The sequence below is a fragment of the Uranotaenia lowii genome, chromosome 3, assembly GCF_029784155.1.
Source record: "Uranotaenia lowii strain MFRU-FL chromosome 3, ASM2978415v1, whole genome shotgun sequence".
In the NCBI taxonomy this organism is placed as follows: domain Eukaryota; kingdom Metazoa; phylum Arthropoda; class Insecta; order Diptera; family Culicidae; genus Uranotaenia; species Uranotaenia lowii.
The window spans coordinates 161,195,538-161,211,094 of record NC_073693.1 but is presented as its reverse complement, the minus strand read 5'-3'; the positions used below and the strand labels follow the sequence as shown (position 1 = coordinate 161,211,094).

General features: G+C 42.6%; 2 protein-coding genes across 5 annotated transcripts in view; both read right to left on the bottom strand.

Annotated features, from left to right (window-relative positions):
* The window catches only part of LOC129758716 (microtubule-associated protein RP/EB family member 1), a 45,837-nt gene that overhangs the window by 2,696 nt on the left and 27,584 nt on the right, over positions 1-15,557 (bottom strand). For 2 of the 4 annotated variants that reach the window (XM_055756316.1, XM_055756317.1), the window contains exons 3-4: positions 2,554-2,822; positions 2,134-2,371 (exon numbers count right to left, since the gene is read on the bottom strand). In XM_055756316.1, coding sequence (XP_055612291.1) covers positions 2,134-2,371; positions 2,554-2,820 — 505 coding nt within the window. In that variant the 5' untranslated portion in view covers positions 2,821-2,822. Of the gene's footprint in view, positions 1-1,543; positions 1,791-2,133; positions 2,372-2,553; positions 2,823-15,557 lie in introns of all 4 variants that reach the window. The other 2 variants (XM_055756314.1, XM_055756315.1) reach the window with 1 other exon arrangement.
* Positions 7,535-10,407, bottom strand: LOC129752792 (uncharacterized). The gene is made up of 4 exons (XM_055748567.1): positions 10,321-10,407; positions 9,110-9,160; positions 8,964-9,051; positions 7,535-8,907 (listed from the first exon to the last, which is right to left on the bottom strand). Exons 1-4 carry the CDS (start codon positions 10,405-10,407, stop codon positions 8,234-8,236), a joined length of 900 nt encoding a protein of 299 aa, XP_055604542.1. The 3' UTR covers positions 7,535-8,233.

Below are 15,557 nucleotides of genomic sequence, written 5' to 3'. Positions count from 1 at the left end.
ACGAAAAGTGTGATAATGAAAATTTGAAAAAATCTCAATCAACAATTTTTGTTCTACGTAGGTATGTACAAAATGCACTGGTAAAATATTTTATATTAGTAACTAGGTAATAACTTATTTACAGTGATGATCCCCTTTCCTATCTTTCTTTTTATAACCTTATTAGTATGAATTCGTATTTGGAAATGAGCTGAATACACAATTTTTTAAAAGAGAAACATTTCATTCAAAAATAAAGGTTGACATTTCAGTTCAAGTTAGTATCAATAACCAATTTCCTATTTTCACAAAACTTTATATTATTAAAAAAAAATGTTGCTAATTTTTACATATACATATGACGAGTCAAAATACAACCGTTTAAACGACGAAAATGATTAAAATGTTTGTTTAAACCGTTTTAAAGCCATGCGAGGTACACGCATCTATAGCTGTTATAGCAAAATCAATATTTTACAAGTATTTATAAGCATATTTGGCCTCCAATTGTTTTTCTACTAGTATCATTGACTAAAATTTTGATTACAATACATATTTGCAAAATATATGTAGGTATTTATGAAAATTTGTAAAAAACAGACACTAGACAAATTCAAGCATTTGAACTTGGCATTCCAATCAGCCTTCAAAAGAAATTTCATATTCATGTTCGCGGTCACAACTATGTTTCATCGAAGAAATGGCAAATTAATATTTGAGAAGAACAAATCATCCTAAATAAAATTTAAATAGATAACCTGATCGGAATAGTTTAAAAAAAAATATTAAGGCCTTTAACTTTTTTTGCGCCGAGTATTCATTCTACATTTTTTGTTAAAAGTTGGAATAGTTGACGCTTCCATTTCCAATAAGGGATGAGTACACCTTGAGTACATATGAGATATTGCATAAAATAAGAAGTAGGTAATCTTAAAATAAGTGATTAATCTTTTTTTGTCAAAAGATTCATCTCTAGCCATTCTGTTTGGAGCAAAACAATTAAATCAACTTCCTATCTATATTCTCCAATTATCCGATCAAGATATATCAAAGACTTTTTCCCAAAGCTGTTAGTAGGAAGCAAAGCCATAAGCAACTAGTATTGGTTAGTAGGACTAACTTGATTTAGGAGCAAACGTCTCAATCCACATGCACTTGAGCATTGAAGTTCTATTTTAGTTGATACACAACAATGCTAGGGCAGATATACTGCAATTTAAGGATAACTGATATACGACAAAAGATAGATTCGGGGATTTTTATAACAGGTGTCGAAATACAGGATGCAAGGAGCATTTGGTAAAAGGATATTCAACCAAGGAAGCGGACCAGAAAGTAACGAGCAGGTTTATTTGTAATACTTAAAGGCGGATGGGTGTCTTAGGACTAAACTTCTGTCCAGTGGTTTACAGGGAATTACTATAAAGGCAACATAAAGAATCAAATATAATAGAGTACTGAAAAAAAACTAGTGGTGAGGAAAAGGACAGGAACAGTTGAGGCTGTTCGATGGAAAGGCAATACGTATAACAATATAAACGATAAATGGAGTAAATACACATACTCGGCTTAATTTTATCTCGTGATGTGGATGAGACAAGGGGTGCCTTGCGAGGAACGGCGACAGTTGGAACGCCGTTGCCTTTTGGTACCCCACTACCGGCACCGCAGCCCATAGGCAGGTTTTCTCGCGCTAGTAAAGCATCATAATCTCTACCGTCATAGTTTGCATCGAAGAATTTCTTAAACCATTGCAGAAATTCAAAATTATCTTGGAAGCGACCCTTGATTAGTCTATCGATTGGAATAATCTAAAAGAAAAAAAAAAGAAAATAATAACATATTACGAAACAAAAGCTAGTAAAAATATGTGATGTACAGCTTGATGTATAAACTAGATCTTAAAAAACAACACCGTAACCCGATGATATTAAACAAGACATATCAACAAACTAAAACGTGAGTGAACAAAAGCGAATGTCGGCGAAAACTCCAACGTCACACGTGGACTCGATGAGTTGGGGGATGAAACCTTAAGTGTGTATGGTCAGCCAATTAATCTCTCCCTCCTCATTCGGCAGACGGAAGAACTTAAAAAATCGAAACACTCGGGCCATAGGGCTGTCACACAGAGGCGCAGGAAGATTACACTACCAGTTGAAACAACGCTGTTTGTAGACAGCTTCTTTGGTGCTTGGATATGACGCTTCGGCAGCTCCCCTACTCCGAGCTCGTTCTGAATAGCACCGGATCCCAGCATAATTCCGAAACGGGCTTCCAAGGCGTCGTATTCCCGACCATCATAGTTGGCATCAAAAAACTTTTTGAACCATTGTAAAAATTCAAAGTTATCCTGAAAGCGGCCTCTAATCAGCTTATCCACAGGAATTACCTAAACCGGAACGAAATTATGCAAACATCGGTACACGTATGTAGTACATTCGAAACATGAATGTCGCCCTAGCTGAAATGTATCCTACTCAATGGTCAGTATCGGTTTTCTACTCAACGTATGATATTACCACAGTTTGTGATTCGATATGGTGTGAGCTTTTAACTAATAAAAATTCATACCTTATCAACATTCATCTTCTTAAATGCTGCCTGCAGGATTTTGAAGTTTTGAATGTACTCGTGCTCAAGGTTGGTACGAAACTTGACACGCTTCATAGGCACTGAACCCGGAAACAGCATGTCCATATACTGACAGTAGGCAGCCCCCGTGCAGAGCTCCTCGATTTTGGTAAACTGTGCTCGTAAACAATCGTTGACCCAGGATAGCATATCATGCCGAGAAAGATTGTCTGTGGTTACATTCGTCGAATATACGTTGACCGCCATTTCTGAAATCATAACAAAACATAAGACAAGTTGGTTAGATATCAACTACGAAATTTTCATCAAGGTCATTCGACCCGATCTTATACTGAAAACTAGAAAAAAAAAGTCCAACGCATCACCCGCAATTAGTGAAAGCCATTGCCAAAAACAGAAAATAATAAGTTCCGCTGTACTACGTGATAGGAAGGAGGTTCTGTCCATATTGTGAAAACAGCTCACCTGCAAACATCAGAGTGTCCCACTATTTGCTTATAATAGGTAATGGCCAATGGAGTGGTGCTGGTGGTGGTGATGATGATGATAATAACAGGTATAGGCTAATTTGACTGCCAACCGATGATCCCGGTCGGCGCTTAAAGTATGTTTGCATAACAGGAATTTCACCAAAAAAACGGCACCACGGTGAAAACATTAGATTTTTTATTTTATGTGCTCAATAAACTGCATACCATTGATCGTTTTCACTTATCATCAAATTGGGAGCTGTGGGTAATTTGAGACTGGCAATCGATCATGATATTTTCTTATTCTGTTTTGAAATTCTGCATTTGTGTTAAGATGGTAAATTAAGATTATAGATTATCAAATTTGCATTTGAAGAGGTACCTTTATATGATTTTTTAAGATTTAAATAAAAAAAAAAGATTTTAACTACGGTTTCCGTCAAAACACGAGCAGAAATGTAAACATTTTTTTGTTTAAAAATGTGCCTTAAATTACACCAGTTGAATTTATGTTGAGAAATTGGTGAACAAAAATCCCCAACATTTTTCAAATTAATGATGTATGAAAATGTTTGTTCCTTTTTATATCTTTTGAAATCATATAGGGATACAATAAAACTGAAAATCTATAGCTTTACGACTTTGCAAATGCTGCCCAATACCAGACGTATTTAGCAATGAAAGTATTGACCTTGGTTCGATGAACCAAAGCAATTACAGGGTGTCGACTCATATCTGGTAATAGAATTCCCTGATTTTCCCTGATTTTCCAGTCGTTTTTCCAGAAAATTCCAGGTTTGAAAAACAACCTGAGGAAGCAACTTAAAGTTATAAAAAATATATTTTCCCCGAAAATAAACGCACAGAAAGCTTTGAGTCGAGAATACTAATTTATTACGACAATATTAATGGAAGTATTATTTGTGATACTAAACATTATAAGATAAGTCAGCGAGTTTGGATCCATTTGTAGAAATTCTTATGATTTCAGCATAACAATTTTCTCTTGCAAGGTATCAGCCTTCTTCTGTGCGCGTTCCAAAATTTTCCTCCGTTTCACCTCAAGCGATTTTGCTTCCGCTTCTCGATGACGCTTCATCAGCTTTGTTTGATCTGATTCAAGAGCTTCCTTTTTGCGGCAATTTTGCAATGTCTTCCAAATACAGAGCATGTGAATTTCGAACTCTCTGGACAAGTTTGTTGAAAATTTGGACTGATTTTATCCCTCCAGCATAAAAAACAGCACCATTGATTCTTCAAGCATATTTTCGAAGAGACATTCGGAATTTACTGAAAAACCACGTTCAACATTCGCATTGCCATGTGAAAGACAGCAGATCATTTTGATGATGTTGAAGAATTCTGGACACTTGGCATTTGCTAGCACTCCACTCCAAAAATGATCCAGCCTTTCTTTGCTACGGTCATAATTATCAAATTTATCGCCTCTGTCAATCACTCCGGAATACTGCCGTACTGCTAAATCTGCCGAGGATCCACTAACGCGTCCAGTATCTGTTAATATATTCAAAGTCTACTCAAATCGTTTTTTGGCCAATTTGGTATCGCTGCTGATAACTGCCGGATCAAGGCAAGAGGCGGTCTTGGTCAGAGGATATATTAATGGCGAACGCTTCATTAACTTAAGTACAATTGCCATCAGCATTCCTTTGCATTCGATACGAAATTTCAGAACTTACTTTTCACTGAGCTTAAGATATTTTTTATTAGCATTCTAAGCGTCATATCCGAGAACAATGTCTTTCGATGGTACACTGAACGAAATCGGGCGATTAATTTTAAAGGGGCATTACAATAATTGTTATCATTTATGGTCCGCATACAAGCTAACGATTTATTCACTAAAAAGGACCGGGAAAAACAATAAATTTTACAGTTAGGTCCTAAAAGAGATTGACCCATTAAAATTAATAGGAAAATCCAATGAATCTCGCGAGCCACACTCGATCGGTAGAATGTATAAGAAAATCTAATAAATTATACAGTTTTGAATAATAATACATTATAAATTTGCTCAGAGGTTTTGTTCGTTTTTTGTGTCGCTGTTCAACTGAAATTGAAGTTGATTAATTTCAGCCCATCCGTACAAAAAAGTGAAGCTCAACAAATAGAACGGTATGTATTTTGTGTATTTTTAAAAGATGCCTGCGAATTTTTCTAATGATCAGAACAGTTTCTATTCAAGCAACATTTTCATATTTCTTTTTTTCAGAATATACAATTAAAAGCGAACAGTACCAATATGAAAATGGACGCCTTAGATCCCCAAATGGTTTTTTCTTTTCCGGAAATTAGAATTCACGGAATCAACTCACCCATCAATGGCGGACGACCGCGGAATTTCGAGTCTCTACCCAAGCATCCAGAATTCCCTTTAGAAGGGTCTGTGCTAACAAGAAGAAAGGTGAGATGATGTGAAACTTTGTTTTCAATATCTAAAACTAAATCATTCCTCTTGATTTCAGGTTTGTTTTTGTTATTACCAACTTTTCTAAACCTTGGACCCCTTCAAGTCGGAAGTTTGGGTTTCGTTTCATCACCATTCTAACACCAGTGCTAAACACCTTGCCAGTGCCATAGTAAAGTGTTTAATTATTCTAAAATTGATAGCAGCTATGAAAGAAACAATAAAATTTTCAAAGTAAACAAAAATAAGCTGTATCCCACTTTTTTCGGAAAGAAAATACGAAAAGAAATCATAAAAAGTAAAACCATAACACAAGACACCCCATCAATTTATATTCCATCATTTTGAACTGTAATTATTATAAACTTGACGTTCTATAAAGTTCATTGGATTTTCTGATAAATTTTATTAAAAACTAAAACCATGCAATTGTATTCGATGAGCAAACTCGTAAAAAGTATTAGATTTTCTATTAGTGCAAAAACACTAGAATTCCCGATATTGTTCATAGTCCGATTTCGTTCAGTGTAGATGATTTTTTATTTCATTCACTGCATACACTGTAACCTAAATTAAACAAATTCAAGGTTAAATCTTATAGGTAAAATCTAATATTATGATAAGTCCCCTAACTGCGTAAAATCGTTTTGAATATTTAGGTAAGGCCAAACTTGTTTTAATGTCAAACATGTTGAAAATCAGATGTTTTGGAAGGAAAAAAAAAAACAATCTCACCTCGGATTACGGTATTACAGAAAAAATAAAAATATATGTTAAACTCAGGGGTCGGGGAACTTTTTGAATCATTACCCCAAAACATTTTTATTTAAGTTGATATAACCCCATGACGAAGAGCAAAAAAAACGAATCCGTAAACACTAAGCGAGCTCTCAAAGCGTGTCATTTGAATGCCTCAGGGGAAATATTCACTTCTGCGTATACCGCTTAATTCTTCACTTTCGAAATAAAACCAACAAATTCAAAAATTTGCAAAATGAAAATGTACACTTTTCACTCACAAAATATTCACTGTTACCCCCAAGAATTTCACTTTTACCCCATTTGGGGTAATTTACCCCGGTTCCCCGACCGCTGTGTTAAACGAACCTGGTTAATATTCTTCAGCTGCTCAACCTTCATCTTTCCATTATCCCTCGAACCATTTGACTCAACGAATTGGACAGAAAAGGTACTATCGGGCTGTCCGACTGAAATTCTTGTAAGAAAGGTTCCACTTCGCCCCCAACGGATACGAAGAAAGCCAATTTGACCAGAAGAAGCGGATCCTTGAGGCATGCAACAACGTCTCGATATGAATCGGATGTCGGCTCTATCTTGTCATTTTGAACACCTTCAACAAATTTTTCATGTGTAGAGTGATTACTATTGCTCGCTGAGCAACGCTCACGTTCTCTAACCAACGGTGAGCGCAAAACTTTAACGGAAACACGGTACTTTTAGAATACTGTGTATATAGTGCGCGGCGTGTAGGTACATCCTTCATCAGGTTGTAGCTTCCTCTCAGATATTTGAGAATATCCCAGCCAGTAGCGCGAATGCCATCTTTGAATGCGCCATGTAAAATATGTAATCCGCAACTTCCGCAACATACGATTTTTCGTAGTCTTGTTAAGAGATTCATCAAAGCCAACGACGATATTGTTTATGTTCTGCAGGGTATCGTCGAGTTCCGTTCTAAAATAAGGAGCAATTCCAAAAAGCAGCGTATAGCTGATTTTGTCTCGACCAAGTTGAATCTTGTCCGCAATTTGGCTATCAGTGAACATCATCTTGAATACGGCAGTGTCTTTTTCTGCGGCGCGCAGCGATTTATGACTTACGACTGTCTCCAGGCACCAAAAAATCTCAGCTTTTGTAGTATCGGTTTTCAGCATAAATTTATCGATAGTCCTCGAGGAAGAAGAAACATTGCTGGTAGAAGGAAGCGAATAAGGATGAACGGCAGATGGCGATTTCTCAGCAATGAGAGGAATTTCCGTATTATTTCCAACGCTATTATAAGCACCGGGCTCCAGTTCCTGGTTCTGCGGTTTTTGTGTAAGGTATTTCATCATACTGCCGGATAGAGATCGCCAAAAAATCAAAGGGCTAACGATACATGAGCAACGTACAGTGAAGTAAATTTTTAAGCAGATAATAAACTATGACGTTTTGTAACGAGTGTAAGACTCTTTTACTAAAAGTGGCGCTATCTGTGGCCAAAATAAGAGCAATGATAACTTGAGTGTGAGCTGGTGCAATATTGGCATTTGGCCTCGCACCCTAAGACTAAAGTAGCAAGAATATCGACTTACATGTTTACTGCATGCATGATTCGCTCGCACGGTGATATCTTCATCACGGAATCGCTGCTCCACTCGTCTTGCCAAATTCCTGGAGTTTCTTAGGCAAGATTGGGCTTCCACGGTGGATCTGCGCCTCACCAGTGCACCTTGGCCTCCTCTGTCACGCAGCAACTTCCGCTCCAATCGCGGTACTAGCGCTGCTTACATTCGCACTTGTCTGCTTCCGGAGCGGATTAGAATTTCCCGCAATCTGCTTCCGATGCGTAACTAAGTCCCCGCAGTCGGCCTCTGGCGCGGTACAAAACCTCCCGCAGTCTGCCTCTGGTGCGGAACAAAAAAAAACTTCCCGCTCTTCGCCTTGGGTTCGGAAGAAATTCCCGCTACCTGCTTCCGGGCGGCACAAAAGATCTCCCGCAGTCCGCTCACGACGCGGCACAAAAACTTCCGCAGTCTGCTCACGGAATGGAGCGAAAACTTCCGCGGCCTGCTGCCGTGCGGAACAAGAAAAACTCCCGCAGTCCGTTTCTGGAGCGGCACAAAAGAAAACTTCCGCCGCCTGCTTCCGCGCGGAGCAAAGGCTTGCTTCGAAATAAAAACTTCCGGCTCGAAATGTAATTTCCGCAGTTCGCTTTCGGAGCGGCACAAATACACTCGCAGTCCGCTTCCGGTGCGTGATGACAGCTTGCTCCAGGTGTGGGATTGAAATCTTCGTCGGAATGAAAACTTCCGGCTCGCATAAAAAAATTTCCGAATGAAGAAACCTTGCGGCTCTTTGCAAAAGCTTGCTCCCGGTGCGGAACTCGAGCTTGCTCGGAAGAGAAAACTACCGCGGTGTGTCTCCGATGCGGAACTGATTCTTCGCTTCGGAATAAAAACTTCCGCCGTTTGTTTCCAGTGCGGAAATGAATTCCCACACTCTGCCCGCAGTGCGTGATATAGTTGTCGCTTCGGAATAAAAACTTCCGCCGTTTGTTTCCAGTGCGGAAATGAATTCCCACACTCTGCCAGCAGTGCGTGATATAGTTGTCGCTTCGGAATAAAAACTTCCGCCGTTTGTTTCCAGTGCGGAAATGAATTCCCACACTCTGCCAGCAGTGCGTGATATAGTTGTCGCTTCGGAATAAAAACCCTGCAGAAAAGTTCAGGATTAGCGTGTGCTCTTAAGGGGGTGCTTTTGGGGCTTACCTCTAGGAGGGGTTGTTTTGGTCCGGCAATATTCCACCGCGACCAGTTGGAGCTGCCAATAATTGGCCCGACACGGAACGGAACGGCCCTATAACATGCGAGCAATGTGAAATGAGGCACAATTTTGGTTTCGGTTTGCGACCTACCTCTGTGTGAGGGTTTTTCCCTTCTTCACCCGTGTCGATGTTTCCGCCGGTCTTGATGAGCAAGGTGATGAAAAATCAGGAATTTGATCCTGCCTCCTAGAGGGTTTTTTTTTTGCCACCTCCAAAAACGGCTGCCACTTCCGAAAAACTACGCCGCGTGGATGAAGCACACCAAGCTTTTTTCCCTCCTTTTCACTAGTCGACGTTTATGCTCAGCGGTTTTTTTAACCGGGCAACTTGAAGTTGTTCGAACGTCGAGAATTTTCTTGCGTCGCTACACGCTCGTTTGCCTTTAGCGCATATTCCTTCACGCAGTGGGTGAATAACTATGTTTTGGGTGCTTTAATGCTACATCTTATTGCTCTATACTCAATTTTGCTCAAAAACGTTACACAACACTACCACAAGAGAGAAGTTTCTTGTGAGCTGAGCGAAGCAAGCTCACAAGAAACTCAAACATCTGTTCAAACCAGGAACGACATAGAGACTATTCAGATCAAGATGTTTATCCTCAAGTATATCTTGAGCGGTACGATGAAGCTAAACTTCAACAAAACTAATACACATGAGCCCACAGCTCACCAGATCGGTTGATCCTTAACGTCCACGAAGCCACAAATACATAACGACAATCCATGTTGCCAGAAGTGATCAGTAAACCAGCCAAGCTGGCGAAGTCGTCTCTATGTCGCCCTAACCACTCTACTACCAAACAGTCTTGTGGTAAACATTCATACGAAATCTAATTTTGGTTCAATTGACTAACCAAGAGATCTCACAAAAGGAACTGCAAGATACAAAAAGAACAGATTATTAGCTCAATAATATGGAGGCATGTCTATGTCGGTATTCCTCGGGAAAGGGTGGATTTAGCACCCAAATTGTCATGAGTCCAGATGGAAGTTTTACCGCGCTTCCAATTCGCGTTGCTTTTGAAGGGAAGTGTCATGACAACCCCCTACAACCGAAGACTATCCTCAAAACCCCATGCCTCAAATTTTAATTCACTACCATAGAAATACTAATCAATACTATGCTCCTTGACATTATGCGCTAATTCTAGACTAAGATAGATCAACATAAGATTATGCTGAAGTTGTTTAATTGTCGATAGCTGTATTGTTTCTTAACATTTTAATCGTTCTCGTTTATGGTGCTTGTGCTAAGTCGTGGACGAGGTTTTTTGACTGCTCTGTGTCCTCTAGTCTTACGTGCTGCACAGTTTGTTGTTGCTGCAAGCTTGTTGGTTGCTGCGATGGTCCTGCATAGCTCGGTAAACGAATGGATGAGTGCGTCATGTTCGAAGTTTCACAGCCTACACTGAAGTCGATATGGCGGTAGCGGCCGTCATAAAGTCTACCCCTCACAACTTGCAGTGCAGTGCTGACTTCGTTGGAGTGTCATTTTCGGGAAGTATTTGCGTCGTTTTCTCCTTGACTGATGGCTTTTCTTTGTCGGTCTTTTTCCTGGAAGAGCAAAGTGAAGCGTTCTTGAACGTATTCGGGTGTTGTCGAGTTTGGTGTGTCGTTGCATCAGGTATCAGTCGCCTTCGGGAGTTGTCGCATTCAGGTGTTGTCGTATTCGGGATTTGTCGCATTCGGGAGCTGTCGTATTCAGGTGTTGTCGTATTCGGGATTTGTCGCATTCAGGTATTGTCGTATTCGGGATTTGTCGCATTCAGGTATTGTCGTATTCGGGATTTGTCGCATTCGGGAGTTGTCGCATTCAGGTGTTGTCGTATTCGGGATTTGTCGCATTCGGATACTGCTGTCATAATCGAACGTGACTGGGGCGTTCCGTCCTATTCGGGGTTTGATACCTGCGTTTGCTGGCTGCCTGTATACTTCAGTGAGGAGTATTCTCCGTAGTTTCTATTCGACGTCTTGCTGCCTCGTGCCGTTGGTGGTGTCAAGGGTTTTCACTTTTTACTAGGACTGCGGAGCTTCTTCACGATTGTGCTTGGCATTCCAGCAATGATTGTTTCTCCGATGAGTGTGAGAGGCGAGGTTTCTAGAGTGAGATGTTGGTCCGTCAGCCATCATCATTTCGTGTTTGGGTGGCGTTTACTGCTCGTGGTCTACAACATGAAGTCTGCTTACATAGCTTGAATGTGTTCCTATCGGTCGTTTTTGTGGTTTTTGGTGTCCTGACAATCGTTTCAATTGCAGCGACATGGTATGCAGCGCCTGGCTACGGTGACTCACCAGTGCTACTATCCCCAGCGCGATTACGCTGCTTGTGAATGACAGGATTGCTTTCAGGACACTGAGTGGCGGCAATCCCACGCAAGGTTGCCGGCCCTCCCCAAATTCTGACGAACTGCATGGCGGAGTTCTCAGAGTCTGTGCAGCTGACGCTGGTCCCACGCAAGGCCGTTGTCTCCTTCATGAACGCCTACTTCTTCGTATTCGTCGGTGTACTAGCGACGAGTTCCGTTGAGTTATTCGGATGGAAGAATTTCTGCCTAATTTCTCCGATTTGTTGGGGCGAGGTTTCAAAATGATGTTGGTCCTTCAGCCTTCTCCATTTCGTGTTTTCTGCTCAAGTTGAGTTTCTGGTTAGCGTTGCTGCTTACATAGCTTTCAAATGGAAGCTTAGTCGGCCTTGATGTCTTTGGCGTGATAGCGACCTTGCTTTCCGCTGATGACATCTTCCAAAAGATACAGATTGGCGCCGATAATCTGCTTGATCAACGCCGGAACAAACTTCGGATTCAGCTTTTGATTTATGTGATCGACCTTCGATGATAACGTGAACGATCTTCGCCAAACTACATCTCCGACCTGGAAATTCACCGATCGCTTTCTCAGATCGTAACGCTGCTTCGACTTGTCGTAATTGCTCCGAATCTTCTTCACCACGAACTGCTGGATACGGTTGATAGTAGAAATGCGTAGATCCTGGGCCACCTTCGGATCGTCGGAGGTGTTGAGGTGTTGCTGATCATACAAGTCCGTGTAGAGAATGAGTTCACGACCGAAGTTTGCCATGTGCGGGCTCACACCGGTAACGTCATGTCTTGCGCTGTTGATCGCGGCTAGGATCGCTGGTAGATTCTCGTCCCAAGCACGATGATCCTCCTCCAGAAGCGAACGGATACAGGTTATCAATACTCTATTGACCCTTTCTGCATTGTTGACCATCGGGCAATAGAAAGCGGTCTGCATGTGGGATATTTTGTGCTTGGCTAATAGTGCTTTGAACGATGCCGACAAGAACTGCTTCCCATTGTCTGATAAAACGATCCGAGGTCTGGAAAACTTCAGGAAGATCTGCTGCTCCAAAAACTCGACCATTTTCGCTGCATCTGCCGATCGCATCGGATGCGCAATCACATACTTCGTCACCCAATCAACGACTACCAGCATCACCGTGTTGCCAGCTTTGGAACGAGTGAACGGGCCTACAAAGTCCACTGAAATGAGTTCCCAAGGAAGTTTCGCTGGTTTCATGGCTCCCATACTCGGCATCAACGTTGTGGTTGGTGATTTGCACGCCTCGCAAGTGTCGCAACCCCTTACGAATTTCGCTACGTCTTGCATCATCTTTGGCCAGTAAAAGTGAGCTTGAACCTTCGCCCAAGTCTTCCGGAACCCTAGGTGTGCCGCAGAAGCCGAATCGTGGAATTTCTGGATGACTTCAGCTCTCTTTTCTGTTGGCACCACCTTTTTCCAACGGTGTGTCGTTCCTCCAACCTCATCCTTGACTAGGCAATTCTTGAAGAGTTCGCCATTAACTAGCCGGAAATCTGGGAACTTTCCTCCTTCCTTCTCGACGCGTTCAACCAATTTTGTGTACCAGGTGTCCTGAACTGTAGAAACTGTGAACACCGTGGCAGTGGCGATCCTTGAAAGGGCATCTGGAACAACGTTGATGGATCCTTTCCGGTACTTGATTTCAAAGTCGAAGGCATTCAGGCGTAACAACCAGCGGCTCATCAACGCCGTCGGGTTCTTCATCTGCTTCAGGTAGCTTAGAGCGGCGTGATCGCAGAAGACGACGAAGCGAACGCCCTCCACGTATCCTCTAAACTTCTCAATCGCCCGAATTACCGCAAGGCACTCTCTCTCGGTGACTGAGTACTTTCTTTCAGACGACGATAGTTTCTGCGAGAAATAGCAGACTGGATGTTCTTGACCTTCCCACTCCTGCGTCAGCACTGCGCCTATCGCTACGTCGCTGGCGTCACACGCGATGGAGAATGGTTTAGCGTAGTCTGGCATGGCAAGTACAGGTGCCGAAACTAGTGCTGACTTCAACTTAAGGAATGCGTCCTCCGCCTTCTCCGACCACTGAAACTTAGTTTTCGCCTTCGTCAGCTCGGTTAGTGGAGTAGCGATCTTGGAGAAATCTCCGATGAATCTGCGGTACCAGTTGCACAGTCCCAGGAACCTCTGGACTTCCTTGCGTGACGTTGGTATCGGGAACTGCACAATGCACTTGATTTTGTCGTCGTCAACGTTCCAACCCTTTTCGTTGAGTACGTACCCAAGATACTTCATCTCCGCTCTACAAAACTTTGATTTTTCCTTCGATATCGTCAGCTTAGCACGTCGCAGTCTGGCAGCGACTTCTTCCAGCGTCGTAATGTGCTCGTCAAATGAGCGCGAACAAATGATGATGTCATCCAGATAGTGGAACACCTGTGGCTCTAGATCCGCAAACAAGTATGTCATCAACCTAGCTAACGCTTGGCTAGCTGTACAAAGTCCGAAGGGAACTACCTTGAACTGGAAGTGTCCACGTTGCGGCACGGTGAACGCTGTAAACGGCCTAGAGTTCTCTTCCAGCGGCAGCTGCCAAAACGCGTCCTTGAGGTCTATCGAAGAAATGTATGTACATCCACTCAAGTTGTTTACGATCGCTGAGATTTGTGGAATTGGGTAGCCTTCATTCGTCATGATGCTGTTCAAATGCCTTGCGTCTAGGCAAACACGATAACTACCGTTCTTCTTTTTTACAGCTACTAACGGGTTATTCCAGGGTGAGAAACGAGCCTCCTCGATGACATCCAGCTGTATCATTCGATCCACCTCTTTGTTCACCTCTTCAAGCACATACTTCGACATTTGATAAAACCGCTGCTTTCTAGGTTTTGCTTCACCGATGTCAATCCGATGGCTGTACATGTCGGTTCTTCCCAGCTTCCCGTCTTCGGCTACAGGAAACAGTTGAATCGCCTTCGCTAGAATCTCCTGCTGTTGCTGGCTGAGTGGCTTCATTCTCTCCGACTCCTCGACCTGTTCGGCGATGTCAGCTTTAACGGTGCTACAAATGGCTTGCACCCCGAAGGTATTCCAGAAATTCATTCCGAGGATGAGACAATCTGGTAACGAAGGAAGAAGAATCACTGGAACCGTCTCATTCTTTCCGTTGTATGCAATCGGAAGCCTAACAAAGGATTCACAACGATGCTGAGTACCATCAGCTGTCTGGATTCCTCCAACCAAAGCTGTTTTACGAAGTCCTAACCGGTTGACTACTTCCACCAAACGACCACCTAGAAGCGAACAATTTGCGCCACTGTCTAACAATCCAGTCATCTGCTCACCTAAGACGTCTACAACGGCGTGTGGTCTGTTGTCGTTTTCTAAATTGATGATAAGCGTGTTGATTTGACGAAATTCTGGAATGCTTGAGGGATTGTCTACATAGTGCGAGGATTCTGCTCCCTCTGTGGTTGAGTCCCCGCCTGCGCGTTTCCCGATCGGTGTTGACAAGACGAACAACTTCGGAGTGAATAGCCCTTCTGCCCACATCGATAACAAAATAGAATGGCTTGAGGCTTTCTGCAATCCGTAAAGCGGTGACCAGCTTCGTCGCAGTTCCAGCATACGTTGTCTGCCTGACGTTGCCTGTTTGCGTCCCTGACTTCTCGCGGTTGCTGCGGCTGAACGTTGCTCTGGTTCTGGTTCTGCGATCTAGCTGCTCCTTCGTTGCGATCAAACCTCATGCGTAAAGCGTCTACCTGCTGTGTTAGCATCTCGATTTTGTTGTCTGTACTGTCGTTTCGTACCTCCGACATGGTTGCTTCACACTCCATCTGCGCTGCTTCCAGCTTCGCCTGTTGAGCTGCATTCGCCTCCATCACGTTGACGCGACTATAACGTTGGTTCTGTATCGCCGTCCTGTGTTGACGCGTTGGTACTGGCGTTGCTAACGTTGGTTCTATCAGCGCGTTGTGAGGCACTGTTATGCGCCGCATATTCTGCTGAAGTCTGTTGAAGTCGTCGAATTCTTTGCACGCCTCCACTAGCTGATAAACTGTTCGGGTGTGCTGTGCGGCGGCAATAGCTGCATACGTAGAGTTGACGTTCTTTTTTATGATGAACAGCTTCTCCTCCTCCGCCATCGGTGGCTGAACGTGACTAAAAAGCATGTCGATGTCTTGGTAAAAGTTGCTGAACGGCTCATCCTCTCCTTGAAGCCGGTGGTAGGCTTCTACCCG